The sequence below is a fragment of the Lepisma saccharinum genome, chromosome 1, assembly GCF_977018435.1.
Source record: "Lepisma saccharinum chromosome 1, izLepSacc3.1, whole genome shotgun sequence".
NCBI classification, from domain to species: Eukaryota; Metazoa; Arthropoda; class Insecta; order Zygentoma; family Lepismatidae; genus Lepisma; species Lepisma saccharinum.
The window spans coordinates 105,629,242-105,652,679 of NC_139229.1; the positions used below are offsets into that span (position 1 = coordinate 105,629,242).

The 23,438-nt window shown below is 38.5% G+C and overlaps 1 protein-coding gene across 1 annotated transcript in view; it reads right to left on the minus strand.

Moving 5' to 3' along the window:
* The window catches only part of LOC145999033 (M-phase inducer phosphatase-like), a 73,416-nt gene extending 52,640 nt beyond the window's left edge, over nt 1-20,776 (minus strand). Inside the window, exons 1-3 of the mRNA XM_083135954.1 lie at nt 20,613-20,776; nt 16,578-16,880; nt 12,492-12,552 (exon numbers count right to left, since the gene is read on the minus strand). Of these exons, the coding sequence (XP_082992080.1) occupies nt 12,492-12,552; nt 16,578-16,821 (305 nt within the window). The 5' untranslated portion in view covers nt 16,822-16,880; nt 20,613-20,776. The remainder of the gene's footprint in view (nt 1-12,491; nt 12,553-16,577; nt 16,881-20,612) is intronic.
* Nucleotides 20,777-23,438: the final 2,662 nt, after the last annotated feature.

Genomic DNA, 23,438 nt, shown 5'->3' on the forward strand with positions numbered 1-23,438 from the left:
GTAGTGTGATGCTGATCACTTCGCCTCCAGAGTGACCTTTCCCCCACATCCCGTAAATGTGCCTTCATGGCATTGTGTTATATGCACTTGGAACTTTACCTTTATCTATGTTTTTAGTGCGAAATCTTTGGAGTTTGCAACCAGCACTCGAGGCTGCTGTGGATTTTGAGAAGAGAGGCAAAAGTGAAAGAAGGGTCTGTTTGGGCGAGAAATTTTATGACGATTGTCGCCAGCATGGCTGGAAAAGGGCCGTAGTAAACAATGGCAGTGACTGACTACCTCCGGATCGTTTTGCGCAAGGATGAATGGAAGAGAGCTCTTGGGGTAGAAGATAGTTGCCAGATTTAAAGTATTTTGAGGAAATATCCGTAGGAAGATACAGGGATTTTGCAAGTTAAGAAAGCTGGGACACGAGGCTAAAGTCTGGGCAAATTCGTTAGGGACAAAGTGTGACGAATTAGGATTTTTCGAGGGGGAATCTTACAGATCTTTTTTCGTGTAATAGAAGCTGATTTGGGTTTCTAAAGAAAATGCTTTATTCCGAACAAAATAAATATTTGCAATTGATTTGTTATTTTGTTTATATTTTTCGAGACTTTCGAGACGAGACGAGACTTTTCACGAGCAGTCTCGTCCCGTCTCGTGTCTCGTCTCGAAATCGAGACGAGACAGGTGGTCAGTCTCGTCCCGTCTCGAATTTTAAAAAGCCTGTCCCGTCTCGTTTTCGAGACGAGACGGGACATGTCTCGTCTCGTGAGCAACACTAGTAAACAAAGAGCAAACCTCGGACCGTGCAAAAGTAAAGCACTCGGTGTTTACGAAATGCAATCAATGACGGCTTGTAACCACACATTATTAGCATTTTACCAACTAGGACGACGTTTACAAACAATGAAGTTAGTGGCGGCTTGTAATCACACATTCGCGATTATCTCGAAAACGGCTCGTTTGCAGACCCATGTTTACCGAGACTTTTTTGCTTCTATTATCGTGTACTTTCACCTGCGTCAGTTTGCTATTACTTACGAATATATAATTGTCATGAAATATATGTCAATTATTAAATAATGAATTAATATCACTAATGAATTAATTTATTTATTTATATTTATAAACATATATAAACAATTAATTTGCTACATTTATAAACTAGCAAACTAACGACTGGTTCAAAATGTCAAGAAATTAGAAGATAAGTGTAAGATATTCTTTAATTATTGCTTTTTATTAAAAATAATTAAATTTTCATACATTTATTGTGTTATGTTTTTATAATGGTGTAAATCTATTAATGGTTTCTTGAAAGGAAATATTTCCTTATCAGAGTTGTAGCTAGAGATTTCAGCGCCCAGGACGAGAATGATTTTCGACATTCAGTATCTAATGTCGTAATATCAATTAACAGAAAGGAAAACATGGTACTAAAATAAATTATATTTCCTATTTACACTTATTCCTTTCGATACTTTATCGCATATGTTGTTTTTTCCCCTTGTTCAGCAGTTTCTCCTCAGCATGAAACACGTAATCACCTGGAATATCTGGGTTGCTTTTCTATACATTGTCAAAGACTATTAATTTGTCATAGTCGAGCACATCATTATCCACCCTTCTCTCGACCCCGCATTCATGGAAGTCACGTGCTCGCTCTAGCACCCTCGGCAGCTGCCGTGGAATTGCTGCGTATAATTCCTGAAAAAACAGCCATGAAAACTGTTCCACCAAATGTTACCTGTATTACCATATACGCAGTGCCAAATGCGGTGCGCGTCAGGTGGTGGGCTAATTACTTCTCGCGAGTCGAAATGGAACTCGGCAGACCCCAACGGTCAACGGCCGCTTCCCTCCCCACACACGCAGTTTCCTTCCGCCCAGCAAGGAGACTCGACTTTCTGCATGAGAGTGATAGAGGGGGGGGGGGGGTAACGCATCCGGATGTCCCTGGCGTTTCGGACTGGTACTTGCCACCGACAGGAAATTCAAATTGACCGTTTTTGACCCCCTGAGCAGTTCTATATACTTCCAGAATTACGTTGGAACGACTTTGCAGGTAAATGCCCCGATTCAAGGTCGAGGGCGCATAGGATCTCCAAAGAGGGAAAAATATTGATCGAGTCAAAATAATCAGGGTGGTGTTTGTGGCGGGGTTCGTGGGGAAATCTTGTTATAACTTTTGGCCCGTGGAGGGGGGATACTACATACAATTATTCATATAATATTGCGATGGTTCAAAAAAATAAGTGACTGGAACGTCTTTCACTGGAAACTTTTTCAAAACACCACACCAGAAATAACCTTGCTGTGCACACGTAGTTTCGAATGCAATATGTTCCGTTTGTCCGATAATTTCCACAGCAGTTTGTCATCAAATAATCTGTTGGGGGAGGGGGTGGCAGGCTGATATAACAAAAATTAAACTTGTATTGAAGAAGTGTGACCTGAAACAATACCCACTTTGTTTATTCATTCATTTCTTGAAATGAAACACTAGCAGTCATAACCTTAGTGGGGTCGGTATCGAGACGAGACGTGTAAATGACAGTCCCGTTTTGAAATATATAGCACTGTTGAGTCATTAGGCTCCCTCCTAGCCAAATGATTAGCGCTCTGGCCTTTGGTGCCAGCTGTTCCGGGTTCGTTTCCCGGTGCAGCTCAAAATTCGGCGTTGACACAGTGTCGTGAGGACAATTCGGGAGCTACTTGAAAACAATAAGTAGCGGACTCCGACCAGAAAACAGCGCCGATGGAATTCAATGCGGTCACCATGAAAGTGGGTCTTTGGGCTACGAAATTTGTTTAGTCACGAAGTTCGATTTCCTGAGCTACAAAGTTTGACAATCAATATCTATCTGACCTTTCACTTTGGTAATTCTTGTTTTGTTGTTATTATTATTATGTACATGGGCGTAACTTGGGAATTAACTTTTTAGGGGGGGAGGTACGAACTTGAGGTTTAACTTTTGGGAGGCAGAGTCGAAAAGTTTTTCATCCCATAGCAATAGTGTCCAGGATAAGTTGCTAAATAACTGTTACATTTGCGAAATCACAAATACTATTATTTTAGCTCCTCAGGTCTTAGGATGTTAACAAAAGTATCCTTAATTAGTAAATTTTAACAAACCTGATTTTTGGGGGTGCAAATGCCTTGCCCCCGCCAAGTTACACCTATGATTATGAAGGTGCATCAGTCATTCAAACGAGCGTTTTGGTTTGTGATTATATTTCAAATTGTCTTCAGAGCAACTTGGTGAACAAATTCGTATTATTGTCAATAAGAGTATCGTCCTGGAACCAATGCAGAGGACGCAGTTCGAAACATCAACGAAGTATTTGGAAAGGATGTGCCTAATGAACCGTCGATGGTTTGAGAATTATAATCATCTTTATTTACCCGTTTACCAACTATTACACGGGTAAGGACATCGATATTTTCAAGGAACGTTGGAACTGGGAATTGGCCTGCCCCACACTCATCATTGCAGGGGGTAGACTTTTTGATCATCTAGTCACATCAAGAAAAATAAAAAAATAATGAGACTACATCTATTCCAACTTATATTAGGTTTTGAAGAAAATTTTGAAAAAATATTTTTGCACTCAAGTTTCCGCTAACAGCAAAAATAAAAATCCTTAAGCAGTTAACAATCACGGTTAATGCCTGAATCACACGAAGCTAGATTTCCTGCTGGATTTTCCAGTTGGACTTGGACTAGTTGTGTAGTACTTGCTCATCTGCTAGTTTTCGCCTCACACTATACTCGTTACCGTACACGGTACACAAGGCATTGCACAGAGCAAACAAGATACAAAGATAGACTAAGCCAAGCGTCAAGCTAAGTTTGCAGCAGGTTTTATGTATCAATCCGCACGAGAACTGAGCTCAGAATCTTCCGTGCCAGTCTTGCCTCAACCGACGAGCTGCTTACATCGTAGACACTGAGAAAATCCACAGTATTGCCAACCGCACAACACATCAAAACCCGCATGCATGTCAAGCAGAATGTATTTTTGCTTTTTTTTTTTGTCTCCTGAAACATAAAAATTTAGAAGTACTTTCTGCGCATAGATTATTTAATAAATGTGTCATTACTTAATATAAATGCGAAATAACTTCTAAACATGAGAGCATGTGTGTATATTTCGAGCACGCAAAAAGAAATATAAACAAAGATAAAAGTAAACAACGATAGGCCGGCCCCTCTTGAATTTAATGACAAATTATTGTTTTTGGTTTAGAAAGAAATACATTTATGAAAAACTTGGTTGCTTCGTTCGCAATACATCCGTTACTGTAAGACACACCCACGTCAAGTTATACCAGCAAAAAAAAAACAAAAAAAAAAAACATGATTTGTTATTGGTGACAGGTGCATTGTCTGCTATTACTCTGGTTTCAATTTATGAATCACTTCACTAAACCAGGATTCAAATCTTGGTCTGTCCATTTCTTGCTGATAATCACCCTTTCTTTGCACGGAACAGTAAATATGTTCCTTCAACAAAGCCTTCATTGCCGCCAGTGGGTGAAACAATAAGCCTCCCCCTTCCCCTCTTCTTTTCTCGTCGGTTTCTTCAGCCCTGGCGGTGGTTTTGCACGGTATAATGTCCTTCAATGTTTGGTTCAATGTACGCACCCCGCCCCTACCCCCACCGAGTTAAAGCACGTCTCGTCCAAATAATAAACATATTTCTTAACACGGCGATATCTTTTAATAGCGCGGAGATTCCTTTGTCGTCAAACAATAAACAATCGTGTCCTCTTCCTAAACTTAAACAGCAAATCATTCAGCACCCGGGATACAGTTCGTGCGCACATTGACGGCAAATCACCTTACGCCCTGTTTTACTTTGATCATGTTGTCGTAAGGAGGATTATGCATTTAAAACAACTTGCTTGATTTGAAGACCTTTTCCCTTCGGATGAAGCCCAAAATAACACTCGGGTAAAACCGCGCGCTGTACAGGAGAACTCGATTCAGCCATTTTCGCCGCTGTATAGCACCATTATTAATCAATCACAATTAACATAGGGTTAAAATAGTGGGATGTGCAACACTGGTATCACGGATTCCACGCGCTCTGCAACGTATTCAGTCTTGCTCGACTCGCTCTTGATCTTCAGCGCAATACAAACTCCAGTTGGCGAATCTGCGGATCCTAGTTTGTCTGTACAGTGATAGCAACCGATCAAGTACATAACTGCTAATGGATATATTATTTTGTCTGCATTTTAAAAATTAAATAACTGTTTTCTTGCAAGTATGCAGTTGTGTCATAATAGAACACGTCTCAATGGAACTAGCGCGCACGTTTGGATCTACATATGCGAAAACCTGCTGCAAAGTTGACTTGACGCTTGGCTTAGCCACTTGAGAACGAACGGCGAAGAATAATAGCTACTGCTGTGATTATTTCAAATTAAAATTGAATGAAAAGCATGGGCTGTAAATTGACTCGAAAGAAAATATGGTAATCAAGGTATCAGTGACGTGCGGTGTTAAATCAGACAGGAGAACAGGTCACCTGCACTTGAGCATTCCTGGAGTTGCCAAATGAAGAAACTAAAGTTACACAAGTGCATCCAGTACAGTGCTAGGGTCAATTATAATCATCCTTCTTGAATGATGTTTACATCACAAATTGTTTTGAGAAAAAAGTAAATTTAAGGAAAAAATGCATTCGGGGCAATTTTTCCATGGACGTTCTTAAATACAAAACCAGTAGGCCAACTGATTACCACGTGGGTGACACTGGTCCAATTTCCGAAGTAGACGATATCAGATTTATTTTTTCCAATAATATCCCTGCATAAAGTAGTTGCGGGGCTCACCCAGCATTCAAGTGATTGATTGAATGAGTTGGTGTCTCCACTTATGCACAGTAAGGCTAATCGGGACTGGACCTACTAGCCCAGTCAATAAACGTTTTATGTCGGGAATAATTCCGTAAAAGCTGAATTTTGGTCAGTTGTTAAAACACTACTAGAAGTGCAAAATCCCAAAAGTCCCCACCCGTCGTCGCAGCGTTTGCCCCCCAAACATCAATTTCGCTGACTCTCAGTAATTGACCTATGTCTCCGTAACCAATGGTCCTAGGCAGGTAATATTTTTTTAGTCTAAATCGTCATTAGATGGATTACAAAAAAGATTCTGTTCAATTTTTCGATAATGTTGGTGGTTTTGCCGTAATTTAAAAAATAATCTTCAAAAAGTTAATTTTTTCTAGTACTTTCTGAGGTTTTTGCCTTGTAACTTTTGAACAAATTAAATGACAAAAAATTGTTTGGAATAAAAGTTGTAGCCTAATTTATAAGCTTTAAAACAATATCAGTTTTAATATATTTTAATGGAAGATGCACCATAAAATGTATCTCCAAATGGAGGACAGCACCAAAAAAAGTGCATCTTTATCACAGTCTGGTGGTTAAGTCCGGAATCATTGACTTTTCGATAAAAGCATGAGACTTGGTAGAATCAATTGTTATACCACTTAAGACATGTTCTGACGAGTAGCCAATCGCCATCTGCGTGCTGATGGCCTCCATCTTGAAAAGAGTCCGCCATATTGGATGTTTTTGATTTGATATATCTCTGGAATGGTGGCACCTGTCAACTTCAGGATTTTTCAGAAATGCTCCAAATAGTGTAAACTTTCATAATATATAAATAAATCTATTTTTGAAAAATAAAAGTAGTGGTTTTGTAGAAAAACTCACTACAATACTTTATGTGAATAACTCAGAGTTAAAAGTCTTAGTAATTCTCGAACCATACAATAGTATTGTATATTTGGTAACGTTACGAGATGTTTGTCAGAAGACTTTAGACAAACTAAAGCCTTAAAATACTATTTTTTTTGTATTTATAAATTTACCTTAAAAACATTTTTAAGAGAAATTCTATTTATGTACAACCCAATTTGATATCTGAAAGTAGAATTAATTGAAATTCTATTAAATAATTTTATTATTTGAAAGAAAAAAGCATTCATTGCAATTGATGATACAAAAATACTGACATTTGTTTTACAATATATTTTGTAATGAATTTCTCATTACATCGGTTCCTTTTTTGATCAGGTCTTAATTCAAATCCTTCACATTTGGATAATATAATACAGGCAAGATTTCCCATTCAACACCAAACACCTATACCCTATCCTGGGAATCTCTGGAGAAGTCCCGCGCATAACGGAAGAGAAGTGCAGAAAGCGAGCAAAGCAGTACACGCTGATGAAAACAGCTGGTAACTGCAGTCCCTTTTGCCCATCCACAAAAATCCAGTTTCCTCGCAAAATTTCATTGTTCAAGCCCCTCTTGGGCAGAGACTTACTTTCATTCGCTTGCTCCATAGATTCCCGGGACAGAGTATAGTACTCTGTGCTTGGTTGTAATGGTTTTGAGAATGAAAACCCCACTTCAGATTCCAAATTTTGATGTATAAAAAGTTTATTTCATGAAGGCTCTTTCCCAGGTGAAGCTCTCAATTGAAGTTGTTACACTGAAAGTTTTGGGCTTTTTTAGTTCCTTGCATGCACTAGTCTTCGAAATTGAGATATCTTGAGTCAGGTTCTGTGTTAAAATTGACAAGGTATACATCCTTATGCAGTTTGTAGAGTACATACGTTGTAGTCTTATGGGCATGTGCTGTATTCCTCACATGTCAAGCTTTACTAAATGATTGATTGATTTGTTGCCACTTTATGCACAGAAAGGCTAATCGGGACTGGACCTACAGTTTAAAGTGGGATCCGAACCACTTATGCCTCCACCGGGTATCGAACCCGGAACCCCTTGATTATAAGGCAACGACGCTACCACTGCGCCATTGGGGAGGCCCTACTTTACTAAATGAATCCGTTGTACCAAATAAGAAGGAATTTTGGTTTGCTCCAGAGTTTATATCTAGGCTCGTCCAGTAAGAACACCGCAATGCATTTCAAGGTGGAGCCTCGCAACATGATGACTCTCTTATTGTCTTCATATAGTTGTGGCTAGCCGGGAACCTCTGAATCCAGTTCGATATTTTGAATACATGTATATGTATATCAATATCAATATGCAAAAGTTGGAACTAGTGTTTTTAGAAGATTTACGTTTTTTTTTAGTGATGTCTACTCATCATTGCTATCAACTCATCTAGTTCATAACATGTCAGCAACAGATTGTTTCTTTACTTGCAATTATTAATTCATCAGATCTTGAAAGCTGAAAGGTACTCTTTTAAGTAACTCATTCACTTTCTAGCATTTCTAAACCCGAAGGTTTATGGCTGCAGCAACAAAAGCCTTCCATCTGTTTCTATCCTGGGCAAAATCAATCCAATCTTTTCCAACCTGACTGATTTCCTATAGATCCATCTCAACGTTAATCCTCCATCTTCGTCTTGGTCTTCCTACTGGTCTCTTAGCATCAGGTTTCCCAACAAAATCCTGTAAACTCTTCCTTCCTCTCCAATTCGTGCCACGTGAACTGCCGAAAATCCGGTTCCGGATCCGAGAGTTTTGTATCTCAATCCCATTATAATATTACCACACCTTAAAAGGTATGATCTTCGATTACAAAGAAATTTCTCATTAGTTAGTCCTACAATAATTTTTTTGTTGTTCCTAAAATACTTGCCTGCACTATATTATGTGAATGTGAAGGACACGATTTTGAGATCTGATCAAAGAAGGGAAACAAACTTATGAAAAATATATAGCAAAATATTTTAATGAAAATGTATTTTTCTTTCATTCATATTTTCAGAAATCAAATTGGGTTATATACTATATCTTGTATTTCTCTCAAAAAATTTATTGGAGGTAAATTTATAAATACAAAAAAATAGTATTTCAAGATTTAAGTTCGTCTAAAGTCTTGTAACAAACATCTCGTAACGTTACCAAATATACAAAGGCTGTCGCAGAGAAGGTGAGACTAATTCCTGTATAGGAAAACAGCGACATCCATTGGCTAGCAAATGTAGTAGGGTGAAAATTTGGTTCATTAGCTGCCGATTGAGACCAAAATGAGCGCAATAGGTCTGTGTAGCAGTTAAAAAACAAGCATGTACATGGATCCCTCCAAGAATCATTAAAATGAAACAAAAAAATTACAACCTCAAAATTTTTATTCAGAATCAGCCATATCGAGTAGACGTAAATCTTTTTCAAAATAGGCACCATTGACAGCTAATCAAGCGTCCATACACTCCTGCCACTTTGTGAATGTCTTTGAAAATTCATCGTCAGGTAGCAAACTGAAAAAAACTTGTGCTGTGGTGATCACCTCTTTGTTCATCATGAAATGATGACCATGTAAAGCAGCCTTTAAAAGTGGAAATAGCCAAAAGTCGCAGGGTGTAAGGTCCGGGCTGTATGCTGGAAAATTTCTATTTTTCTCTTTGTCGCGTAATCCTGAAAAGCCCGCGTGGTATGCCGGCATGCGTTATTGTGGTGCAATATGAAGGAGTTCTTCAAATGCGGCCTCTTTTTTTGCTACGTGCTGGCGCAGTGTCTCAATGGCTCCTTGGTAATACTGTGGCTCTACTCAGTCTGTCTTGATCGGCATATGCCTGTTGAAACATTGCATATGTTTTTGCAGCACTTTTCTCTAAATGCCATTTATCTGTTCATCTTGAATACACAAAAACCTGGAGGGGTAAACGAAACATGTTCCACGTAAATCAACACAGCTGCTCACTAACGTGGTTTTGCAAAATGTGACAACTTGCTACGGAAACAGAATGAGTTATCCTACACAACGCGACTAGTACAGCATTTGTACAATACCATTGTATGATTCGAGAATTATTAAGACTTTTAATTCTGAGTTATTTACATAAAGTATTGTAGTGAGTTTTTCTACAAAACCATTACTTTTATTTTTCAAAAATAGATTTATTTATATATTATGGAAGTTTACACTATTTGGAGCATTTCTGAAAAATCCTGAAGTTGACAGGTGCCACCATTCCAGAGATATATCAAATCAAAAATATCCAATATGACGGACTCTTTTCAAGACCGAGGCCATCAGCACGCAGATGGCAATTGGCTACTCGTCTGAACATGTCTTAAGTGATGTAACAATTGATTCTACCAAGTCTCATGCTTTTATCAAAAAGTCAATGATTCCGGACTTAACCACCAGACTGTGATAAAGATGCACTTTTTTGGTGCTGTCTTCCATTTGGAGATACATTTTATGGTGCATCTTTCATTAAAATATATTAAAACTGATATAGTTTTAAAAGCTTATAAATTAGGCTACAACTTTTATTCGAAACAATTTCTTGTAATTTAATTTGTTCAAAAGTTACAAGGCAAAAACTTCAGAAAGTACCAGAAAAATTCACTTTTTGAAGATTATTTTTTAAATTACGGCAAAACCACCATTATCGAAAAATTAAAGAGAATCTTTTCTGTAGCCCATCTAATGACAATTAAGATTACCTGCCTACAACCATTGGTTACGGAGATATAGGTCAATAACCGAGAGTCAGCGAAATTGATGTTTGGGGGGTGTTGAGGGGGAAGCGCTGCGAGGAGGGGCAGGGACTTTTGGGATTTTGCACTACTAGTAGTGTTCTAACAACTGACCAAAATTCAGCTTTCACGGAATTATTCACAACATTGGCCTTTTTTTGTTCTTCATTGACTGGGCTATAGAGTTTAAAGTGGGATCCGAACCACTATGTGCCTCCACTGGGTATCGAACCTGGGACCCCTTGGTTACAAAGCGATGAAGTAACCACTGCGCCATCAGGGAGGCTCGCAGCATGGAATTCATGGGTAACAGGGGCAAACCCTGGAGAACTGGTAAAGGCAGCTGGAGCATGCTGGTATCCATATCACCTTGCACATCGCAGTGCAATGCACAGAGGATATCTTTGCCTGCGTGCTATATAATCAGCAGCTACTAAATAAAACATATATTACAAAAAAAGCAAAACTAGCATTAAAAAAATAATCTGAAATGCAAAGCCATACACTTACAACAAGCAGATTTCCATTATTTAATTTTATTACTCAACCATACTCTTTTAATTAGGATGACTAACAGTACAGGTTAATCTGGGACTGTCTGTCCATTTTTGACAATAGTCGTGTGTCCGAGCCGATTCACTGGGATGTCTAACATTAGAGGCATACATATAACCACTGTCACGTCCGGTAACAGTTAAAAATTAAAAAAAGCAGAAAGCTGAATTAATTCCACTAAAAATGTTCTTAAAATCAGCAAGAGCACCCATTTCTTCATGACTTGTAGTATTCCATAGTCAGGGATAAACAACGTGGGGACCTGCTGTTTCCACTGAGCAGTGCAGTTACATGGAATGGCTAGACTCCTGGTATAGGACACTGACCTCAATGTGAGAGGGTAGGAAATACTAAAGGCAGATTGCCTATATTAAGGGGCTCTTGTTATCGGGGACGAGGAACGAAACAGATCGTGGAAATCCAACCTCCAGATGATCAAGGTGCATTTGCAGTTTCCCGCGCTTTCACAAGCTGCGCATCATCTGCTGCATGCCTTCACTGAATAGTCTCGAGCAGCAAGCCATGTACTTGTACGTAAAAGCATAGGAGTTTACGCACCCCTTCGAATTAATAGGTACATCATGATCATACCTTTAAGTTAAACCTGGCAACTGAAGAAATGCATGACACACTCAACACACATGATGTTGTCTGTGGTTTTTAACATTACTTACCACATCTTTTGAAAAAAACTGGACGGTACAATGAGATGAATGAATTTTGGAAGAAAACTCACTATAGAACATCCATATCATGGAGACTAAAATATCGAAAAGAAAAAAAACTCCAATTACGAGCCGGTGTATTTGAAATCATGGACACATAATAAAGTTTCTTTTCGAGAAATTGACACTGCCAATTCATTGGCCAAACGTTCTAAATTATTTATCTTGTAGTCTACGGTTATTACAAGCATAAAAACACAGTTTTTCGTTGTGATGCTTCAGGAGAACACACGTACACATTTATTTTTAGTTTGACTTATTCTAAATTATTATGTTCAACTATGCTGTAAGCGAATTGCAAGGCGGTTGTTGGGCAGAAACACTTCCATGAAAACCAAGTCATGCCACTGTATAAGATCCATTTTTTTTACAAGTTTTAACAATATTTTAAAATAAATGCATATCAACATGTCACTGGTGAATACATTGCTGCTCTGTTTACCATTTAAGCAGCGTGACAATCAGAATTACACCATGCGACGATTACGCGATAAGAGGATATAAACCAATTTTGGGACTGAAAAAAAACAGACAGGATGCAACAATTATGCAGTAAAACCCGGTATGTAGAAAAGTTGATAACTGCATACACAATGAAACTAAAGAAATATTTTCCATCATCTATGAACAAAATTGCATGATTTAAATCTTATGCAATCATACAGTCAAAAATAGGCATGAGTTATGAACCTATTGTTAGGAAATATATATCGTATATATACTACGATCATGCAAACCTACCTGTTTTCTACAGGTGTGTCACAAACTGCAGGTGAACTAACCATAGGAGAAGATACCAAATCTGAAAAAGAAAAAGCAAAAAATAAATTGTCCAAAAAAAAATGTCATTCTTAAAAGAAGTCTAACAAAATTAGAATATTTATGGCAATCAAAAAATTAAATGAACATGGCTAAAAGTGCCTGTTGAAGGTTTATATCGCAATTCACTAATTTGGAATTATTTTTCATCTCTTGCTTCCTCCAGTATATAAGAAATTTAACACAAGGATCTGTGCCAGCATGATCATGGGCACACTAAGTTGTAGTGACTCAGTTTCAATGGCATTGTAAAAAGTCCAGGTGTTTGTGACTATACCCTGACATACTTTGGTGCCATTGATTCGGTACAAACGTGTCTCAAAATATGGAAGAAAAATTAAGCGTAACTGCTGCCGGGCCGTTGTAAACTTCTTGAGGACACGTCTCGACATCACAACACTATAGAATTCACATCATTTTCTCCGAACAATAGCTGATGTTAAGACCAGTTTTATTTTTGCATTTGCATCCCATATTTGTATTTCTGTTTCTATTTGGATTATTTTGCATCATTTCATGAGGATGAATGAGGACTGTGGTGGCTTAGTGGTAATGTCGCCACCTCGTAATGAAGGGGTCCAGGATTCGATACCCTGTGGAGGCACATAGTGGTCCGGACCATACTTTAAACTAACTCCAGTCCTGATTATCCTTCCTGTGTATAAAGCGAACTTGAAACTCAAACTCAATGATTGATGAAATGCATGTTGGGGTAAACACAGTGATACATCCATGACTTAAACAGTGAACAGAAATATTCTAAGATGCAAGGTGCTGAAAATTGTCCATCACAAAAAATGTATTGTGCAATACCAAAAAATGAAGTGTTGCTGCCTATTTATTTAACATTGGTTCCAGAATGGAACCATGAACTGCTCCATCAATAAGAAAAAGACCTCAACAAACCAAAGCAGGCAGTAATTTATTTTCTCCTCATGCATCCCCTTCGTGTGTGTGGTAACGGTTCCAAATGTTTAATGATTTTTTTCAGTTTCATTGGATAAAGACGAAGTATTGCAGAATAAAAATGACTGTTACAGTAAATTTGAACCTTGGTGAAAGTAATTACCTATATTTGGAGTTCCGGAAAGTGCAATTAATTGGTGAAAAAGGACGTAAAAAACTACCAAATGCAAATATTCCAGCTTCCCATTGACAAGGCATTCCAGAGTCTACTTCTGACACTGAGCTTGAAGGGTTGTCATGCTGAGAACAGCACCAACATGATGAAATGTTGAAAACATTTAGGGAAATTACTGTAATGCTAGGAGCTCTAAACCTGGTCCACTTAACCTAACAAAAACATTTAGACGTTATTTGAATACTAAGAACCCTAAACCTAATTTGCCTAACCAAACTATGAAACCACTTCACACTACACATGTGATCTAGATGGCAGCAGCAGTCTGTAACCACGGCAAAGGTAAACGAATGGTTGGTTGCAAGCGAAGATACATATAGGAGTATACGGAAGTGAAAAAACATTCGCAAGCAAACATGCAGTAAGAAATAGCTAAAACCCCAAGTATGTGTCAATTAACAGACAAATAGAAATCAAACCATTAAAAAATGCCTGTGTACCATGATGATATCGGAATTAAACAATCAGAACTTGGGTCAAATATTTTAATACATTTATAATATAAATGTTTAATTTGCATGCCTTGCTTTTGTAAAGAAAAGGTCTAAATAAAAGGTACAATCCACTGCAGTCACATATTTCTAAAAATTAATCTAGGAGGTTACTGAAATTTTCAGTAGAATTTTATTTATCTTTACCTGTCAATTTTCATAATAAATAAAATACGAGGCACAACCAGAAAGTAAGTTTCCCTATTTTTTTCCCGTGAAAGTAAACATAATGAGCCGTGTAAATTGTGCATGCGAAGCAGAGCTAAGACGTATCAATCATATGCCAAGTGGACAGATCCCGCCCAGTGCCAGTAGCGAGGCAGCAGTGGTCCGAAGTGGTAGCTCGTATTCCTTCTCCCGCCGCATGCCAGTAGCGAGGCAGCAGGGGTCCGAAATGGAAGCTATACTCCTTCTCCCGCCGCATGCGAGGTTCAGTCGGTGATAAAGTTCCTGAAAAAAACAAAGCATTGCGCCAATTGACATTCATCGTGAGCTCTGTGAGGTCTATGGGCCGAACATTATGAGTAAGCAGATGGTGCGTCGCTGGTGTCGGCAGTTTTCGGAAGGTCATCAAAGTGTCCATGATGAAGAGTGCAGTGGGTGTCCGTCCCTCATCACTGATGATCTGGTTGAGCTGGTGCGGCAGTGCATCGTAGAGAACCGTCACTTCACGATTACGGAGTTGAGTAGCCTTTTTCCGCAGATATCGCGATCCGTGTTGCATGAGATTGTCACGCAGCGCCTGCTGTTAAAAAAATGGTGTGCCTGACACCCGAACACAAAATGAAACGTTCAGGAGCAGCACTGACATTCCTGCAACGGTACCATGATGACGGCGATGATTTCCTCGACAGGATCATCACGGGCGATCAATGCATTGGCGGCATAGTGGATCTCCGGTCAAGAAGAAATTCAAACAGACGCTGTCGGTACAGAAAGTGATGTGCACCGTCTTTTGGGACAGGAAGGGCATTTTGCTCATTGACTTCCTCCCCAGAAGTGAAACGGTGAACGCTGACCATTACTGTGAAACACTAAGGTAATTGCGACGTGCCATTCAAAACAAGAGGCGTGGCATGCTTACCGCAGGTGTTGTGCTCCTCCATGACAATGCTCGTCCACATACGAATCGGCGCACAGCAGCTGTTTTGACGGAATTTGGCTGGGAGTTGTTTGATCATCCACCTTACAGTCCTGATCTGGCTCCCAGCGATTTTCACGTTTTCTTGCACCTCAAGAAATTCCTGTTCTCCGGTGAGCGTTTTGGCAACGACGAAGAGCTGAAGACGTCTATCCCACGCTGGCTCCATTCACAGGCGGCAGAGTTCTACGACAGTGGGATCCAAAAGTTGATACCACGATACGACAAGTGTCTCAATTCTGGTGGTTGCTATGTTGAAAAATAGCTGAACCTTTGCTGTACCTGTTGCCAATAAATGGTTTCCTGAAACTGTGTTGGTTTTTTTTTAAAAAAAAATAGGGAAACTTACTTTTTGGATGCGCCTCGTACCATAACTCTTCATTCCAGCTTCTTTATCCATTTACACCTTTCTTAAAATTATTTTTGTCCTTCAGTACTTACCATCTCGTATTTCTTAACATTCTCCTCATTGTCCTGCACCATTGCTGTGCAGCCTAAGGCACGAGCTTTGGGCTCCACACAGGTCTGTTTTTCCTGGGGGAAGTGTAACAACTTTTCGTGAGATTTCAGCCTGTGTATGGGACTGGTGCCCACCCACCATTGTGAGGAAATTAGGGAACTACGAATGAGTAGCATAACCCAGTCATAGAAAATCAACAAGAACTGGGAGTCCGTCGTGCTTACCACCCCATAACTGGTTGGATGATGTGAGGCCGACAGTCTGTATGTAGACACTGGTCCTTATGAGCCACGAGTTATTTCTTATTATTTATGCAACATTCTCCTCATTTAGATCAATTTTAGTTACTGACACTAAGAGCTTTTGCACTCCGCACTTGAAACCATTCTATATAAAAAATTAATTTTGTTATCACATGCGATCAATATGGTGGCACATACAAATGCATCTTAACAAGAAGTAAATCTTAAAGCCACTACACAGCCATTCATCCCAGTGTCCATATATTTAATCTATAGGCTATGTTGAAAATATGAAAATACATAAACTTTGAAGCTATTGTACAGTCATGGACACTTTTGGGTTGTAACGATTCCACTGAAGTTTAATGGAACTATTACAACCCAGAAGTGTCCGAGACTACATGTGACACGTATATTTAATCTTTAAATTTCATAAGGAAATAAAAGTTTTCACACATAAAACAATTGTGTTGTTCTGCACACACCTCTTAAAATAAATAAACTCTATGTACACACATACACATAAAACCTACCATTTGAGAAGCTGTGCTTGAAAACACCTGGACTTTCGACATCTGAACCTATACTTGATAATGACAATCTTCTAGGGCGAGGAGTGCCAAGTGATGTTCCACTTAAATTTAAAACAAGATCAGTAACTGGAGAAAGGCCTGCTGAAGTTATTGAAATATTCCGATCACATGGCGTGGGTGATTCTTCAGATTTAAATTGAAGCAACAACCTTTTCCTATGAAAATCTGTACGAAGGTGGGACATCCTTTTATTGTATTTTCTAGAAGATGAGCCAATTGTATTCTCCAAAAACCAGTCAATTCCTAATAAAAAATAAATTCAAATTTAGTAACCAAGATATACAATATACATATAAATAGCGCTAATGTTTGTTCCAACTATAAATAACCCACATACGGCAAGTCTCTCATTTGTCTTACACATTTGACAATTAAGAGTGAAATGGTGAGTAGATGCAAAAGGACAAGCACTGCATTCCCCTGTATCAAAAAAAGTGCAAGCACCATTTCTCTTTTTCAAAGTCACAATTTCGTGATCATGATGACTGTAGTACAGGTACGGTAGAGTCTTTAAGCTGAAATTCATGTAGCTATCAGACACCTTGGATAGGTGATAAATTACTGCTTGAAAGAAATCTGTGGAAACATTTCAAGATGGGGCCAAAAAATCTCAAATCTCTGGCCTAGTCTAGCTCACTGCACTTTTTGACACCAGGTGCAGTGCAGGTACATTCCATGTCAGGCTGGCAAGGAAACTGTATTGAACCAAGTAGACACTGCACACAAGAAAAGTAGTGTTCGAGTTCGTAATATTCAACAAATGATTGATTTGGTGTTTTAAGTCCACTTTATGCACAGCAAGGCTAATCGGCACTGGACCTACAGTTTAAAGTGGCCACTATGTGCCTCCACCAGGTATCGAACCTGGGACCCCTTGATTACAAGGTGACGATGCTACCACTGCACCGTCGGTGAGGACCTCAACAAATGACTGCTGCTTTATACATTCATTTGATTGGTTAACACACACCTCATGACCACACTGTACATCACTCTAGCACGTAGTGCAAACATCAAATCAACAGTGTTTCACTTTGTAACAAACTAGACACATGAATGCAGTGTGTCAAATCATGCACCGAACTAGGCAGGGTCTCAGTCTCGACTACATTTCAGAGATTAAGAAATGTGTATCATGGTAATTTTAGGCTATCGCTTATCTATTGGTTTGGTAATGAAAACTTTAAAATATAGCCTAGTATGTTGTTGGGGCCAAAGTGGGGTAGCAAATCACTAATGTTCTGACCAATTCGAGTGCCCTAAAATTAGATTGTTTGATCTTAATTTTTCATAGCAGTGAAATGCTTTGAAGGACGGCAGACATGTAAAAATAGTGTTTTGCACCAGAGAGAGAGGAGGGAGGGGGGAAAAAATTGTGGAACATTAAAAAAAGTTCATTTTTTATGACGACTACATTTGACTAAACCCGCACGATGAGAGAACCAAGTCAGACTTTTCATCTCCACATGTAGGAGTTTCCAAGTCCAAAAGTGGTGTTGTCAGATGCTTGAATTTTTCTCCAATCATAAATGACACCTTCTGCTGTCAACATGCACCCTTCGCTTGCAGTTCAGGGAGAGGCAGAGAATGGGACTGTTAGGCTTAGCTGCACCTTGGACCTCCAGTTGCTCTGAGGCATAAGTTTGGCAATGCAGTATACCATAAAAATTTCCCATCACCATGACAAATGAACCAACCTGATTGGTTCAAGGGTTCATGTATCCCTTCCTACTGGACAAGAGCCAAAAAGAGAATTTCAACTCTGTTCTCTCACCATGTTCGGAATAGAGAATCATGAAACTGAGAAAAACATTACTTGTAAGTGCAGTTCTCCGTAATATTCAACAAATATATAACATACATACTACTCACATGTATTCTGTTTACCTATGAAATGAGTGGAAAGCATATTCATACACACCAAATTTCATTTTTGGTCGTTTTATGTTGGTAATTTTGACCATAATGTTAAAGAACAGCATAAAAGATATGAGAGACAATATTCTGATTACACTCTAGCTAAATATGTGTGTACTGAAAATTAAAAACAAGAACATTACAAAATTCTTCAACATGACATAACTAAGGCACACAAAATATGTGGATACCCAATACATCATCATCTTTAATATTGTTTATTCATATGTAAACAAATTCCTACCACCTTCTACCTCCCCATTTAAGCAAATCATTTCTCAATTTGTTCAATGAGGGTCAAAAGCAAAGCATTCTCTTAGAAGCATCAGATGGGGTGGCAGTACAATTATAAGTCAGAGTGAACAAAATGAACAAGAACATTAGGCTTCAGAAGCAATGTAAATCATCACATCAACAAAAGCATTTCCCAGATTAGAAGTATGTCAGCGATATACGAAACTGTGTTACTAACCTACATACAGTAAGGCATCATCTATCATTTCTTGACTACCAGAAATTGGGTCAGCATAATGAATCTCAAGAGGTGACAATTTGCTTGAAAGCATGAAAAAATGCCTTCCCACTAGACTTGTGGAAACAAGTAATCCTACTGATGTAAGCTAATATTTTTGGAATTATATGAGAGTCATATTCTGCACCACTAAATATAGACTAGCACTGACTTAAAATATCTTCCTTAGAACCAACTACTAGTTCGTCAAGAACTTAATGAGCTAATCCTATGTTTCTTTACAGGACTAAGATTGCAGTATTTGTCGGCAATCTAACATTATGCGTAATACTGACCAATGTCATCACGTTATTCAAGGTTCTAATGAAATTTGTTATAATTAATTAATTTTTAAAAAAACAGCTTCTTTTTAGTTACAATGTCCTCCACTAAACCTAACCGACTAGACTCTACTTTACGTCCTTATTGCCTTTTGGTGGTAACTGATGGGAGTTAACAATACTGCAGGCTTGTCTTTGTGTCCGCATTGTGAATGCGTGTGCTTTGCTTGTTTGCGTGGTGATTGCTTCTTTGCGCTCTCGGTGCGTTGTGCGTGTGTATGGTGCATGAAAAAGAACAGGTTCCAAAAACTTGTAGACAGTGTAAAATACATTTATCCCCAGTAATAATTTAGTGCATCGTTCAAAACCGTGCTTGCAGACAGCCGGCATCTTTTCGGGTAAGTACCTTTTTCTTTTTACACTTTCTGTTCACGATAGCCCCACTAACCATTCACAGGTAGCCCCATGAACCATTCACGATAGCCCCACAAACCATTCATGTTAGCCCCAAAAACCATGCATGGGTAGCCCCACAAACCATTTACGTTAGCTCCAAAAACCATGCACCGGTAACCCCACGAACCATTCACGATAGCCCCACGAACCGTTCACGGGGACGAGGTATGCCTACGAGGTTAGGTTAGGCTCCATTAGCACTCATTTCACCCCTATGTGCTTCATCATCGAAAAATGTCCTCAGTACGTTCAATTACGCATATCCGGACAACATCGGTTTTTATCGATTTCCTCCTCCAGGTAATTTTTCCTCGCTTTGGGATATACGTTGTTGAATTCCTTACACAATAAGCTTTCCAATGATGTATGACATGTATTCCTTATGAAAAGGACGTAAAGTAGAGTCTTACCACCTAACCAGGTCTTCTTCAAAGTTCAATCATTTGCGGACATGCGACGGAAAGGAAGTTTATTTTGCACATCTTTCGTTATGTACTAATACATTGAGGGATCACTAATCGCAAAATTGAACTTACGACCCTTATCTCTACCATTCCATACCGACGGCTACCTTGTAGAGATTAGTGTCTTGCTGAAAAAATAAGCATAATGAAGAAGATAAAAGTACTAAATGAGGTACAGGTTTACACTTCATAAGGTACGAAGATTTTACATTCTTATTGAATGACTATTGCATGAAAAAGTTAATACATTTTATGTGAAAATACGTCCAAACATTGTTCAAACTGAAATATTCACTAACTTAGTGTTTTGAGTGAAATGAAAAAAATAGTGAAAAACAAACTTTACCTGTTCATGACGGAGGTTGCATAGCGATTTTCCATAAGCCAATTTCACCTTTGCCGGTATTCATATTTTCTTGAAATACAAAGTAGAGCATTTATTTTTATGCATTTTCATTCTTAAAACATAAACTCAGTATCACAAATTGATTTTATGTTTATTTTTGTAGTTTTGCACCAACGTATTTGAAAGTGATGCGATGCGAGGCGAGGCGAGTGAGACGACTACAGCTAGAGGGCAGCAGCGGCCAGTGATATTAACCGCAGACAACAAAATTTTCCTCGTTTCACAATAATTCCCTTAGTCTACATATGAAACACAGCTAGCTTTATATTTTATTTAATTACTAATAATACGGACTGATAAGATAAAATACATTTATAATCAAAATAGAGGCTACTACCCGTATTTTGATCATAATACACGAATATATTAAATTATTAGTAATATTTTTTCTCCGTAGTTTTAATTTTGCTTTAAAATTCCCTTAAGTCTACGGAAAAAGGGCGTCTTTTCTCATTTCTATAATTTTCCATGTAATCTAGTAATTTGTACATTGATTGATTTGTTGATTTGATTTGCTTTAGTTTATTTCGCTTTTCTATCATTTTTGGGTAATCGAGAAGATGAGGATGGCCGGAAATAATGGGTGGATTTCAACTTAGAACAGCGCCAGGATGTCGCAAATTTCATAGTTCACTTACATGTTACGACGCGACATTGTTACTACTTATTTATTATAAATAATAACTTTTAAATTATAACATTTTTCTCTGTACATGTAGGATTGATTGATTTGATGTTTTAAGTCATGCACAGTAAGGCCTAATCGGGACTGGACCTACAGTTTAAAGTAGGATCCGTCGAACTACTATGTGCCTCCACCTCATACGTCAGATGCAAATCTCCGACTGAATACTATGCTGTCGTATGTCCATTGGCAAATATAGCAGGAGGGTCACAAGCTATGATCACAAGGGACACGTGTCCCTCCCAAAAGGAATGATTAATGAAAAGTAGTGATAGTATTATATTACAACGAACAAAAAATATTCGAACAATCCTTTACTAGATAGTAAAAGAATACACTAATACAATAATCGGGACTAGATTTACTATACACTTAAATAGTAAATACCTAAGTCGACTAAATCTTTACAGGAAAAGGGACTTCCTGGTTAAAAGGCAATAATGTTAACTGGTGGACACAAAGCGAGATAATTCGAAGTCAAATATTCCCCATGTTTGTGACAAGGACAAGTTCGTCCGAGGAAATTAATCCTTCATGTGTTCTCTTTCTTTCTCGAATCCAAAGCTTGGCATGGGTGTTCTTTGTTTTCCTTCATCAATTCAATAATATCATCACTCATCCTAATTTTCGCGATTAGCCAAAAGTGGCAGAAAAGCGAAGTAAAATATACGAAATCAATCAATATGTAATCATTGTTAATACAAATATCACAGGACTACTACTATTTCACAAAAATGCATTAATGTTTTCACCGTATAATCAAAAGGTCCAGGGTTTGTTCGCTGGTGGAGGTACAGTAGTTCAGACCCCTGATCTGACCGCAACTTGGACCTAGAACAAACCCTGGTAATAGTTATCTTGATGTGAATAGTAAACAGTATATAAAATACCTGCACTTTATATTTCCCCTATGCGTGTCAGGAGAGCTGATTGAAGTTGGACCTACATGGATTTTGAATACACTATTTATTACGAGGGTCACTATTTATATTTTGAGCCTTGGCAACACTGATTGAAGTTAGGCGCGATTTGACGTTTGCACGGAATCGTCTGGCATTATTGACCATAACGTACTTCAAATGTTTTGTCAATAGCTTCATTTGTGTTGTTTATGTTGCCTTGGAGATTGCGCGACAACAATAAAATGGAATTAACTCGTGAACATTTTCGTGCGATGATTTTTTTACGATTTTCGACGTGGATTATCAAGACAAGAGTGCATCGATCAACTTACTTCCACATTTGGCGATGAAGCCCTATCCTTTGTCACTGTGAAACGCTGGTATAACGAATTTAATCGTGGCCGCCATTCGCTCACCGACGAGATTCGCGAAGGTCGTCCAAAATCAGTTGTTGTTCAAGAAAACATTGATGCTGTGCAAAACCTAATACTGCAAGATCGTCATGTGACATACTGTGAGATTGAGGCAACCATAGGCATTAGTTCCACCAGCATATATAAAATATTACATGATCATTTAGCTGTGAGAAAGGTATGTTCTCCTCGTTGGATCCCACACAATTTGACAAAGACTCAAAACGACGCTCGCGTCAGTTGGTCCAAACAAATGCTCAAAAATACTATCGTGGTGTTAATTAAATATGGAATAATAAGGTCCTTCAGTTCTAGCCGTATAGCAATTTACATCTTTTATGAGTGGTGTGTTCTGTACGTTGACACTCTCCTGTTTATAGTAGGCTACCAACTTGACTCAATCAAATAATTTAGTTTTAGCATAGACGGTGTTAAAGGCGGAGCTACTGCGGAGCATGCGCACTCGTCTGGTCCCCCTCGAACATCCGGTTACGCTTACGATGCTATGGACGTTAATATGAAAGGGCAAAATGGAGATTCTTTTACAAGGAAATAGGGTGTCAGGTGTGTACATATGGTTGCACAGTTCGATCGGGAACAAATTTATTGAGTCAAGTATCACCTCGTAGGTTTCCCAAGGACGTAGAGAGACGAAACCTGTTGATACAAGCAGAACGAGGAAGGATTGGTACCCGGAAAGGATTTTTACGACTTGCATTTTGTTACAAGCATGTTGATCGTTTATCTGCGTATTGTGTTGTGGTGA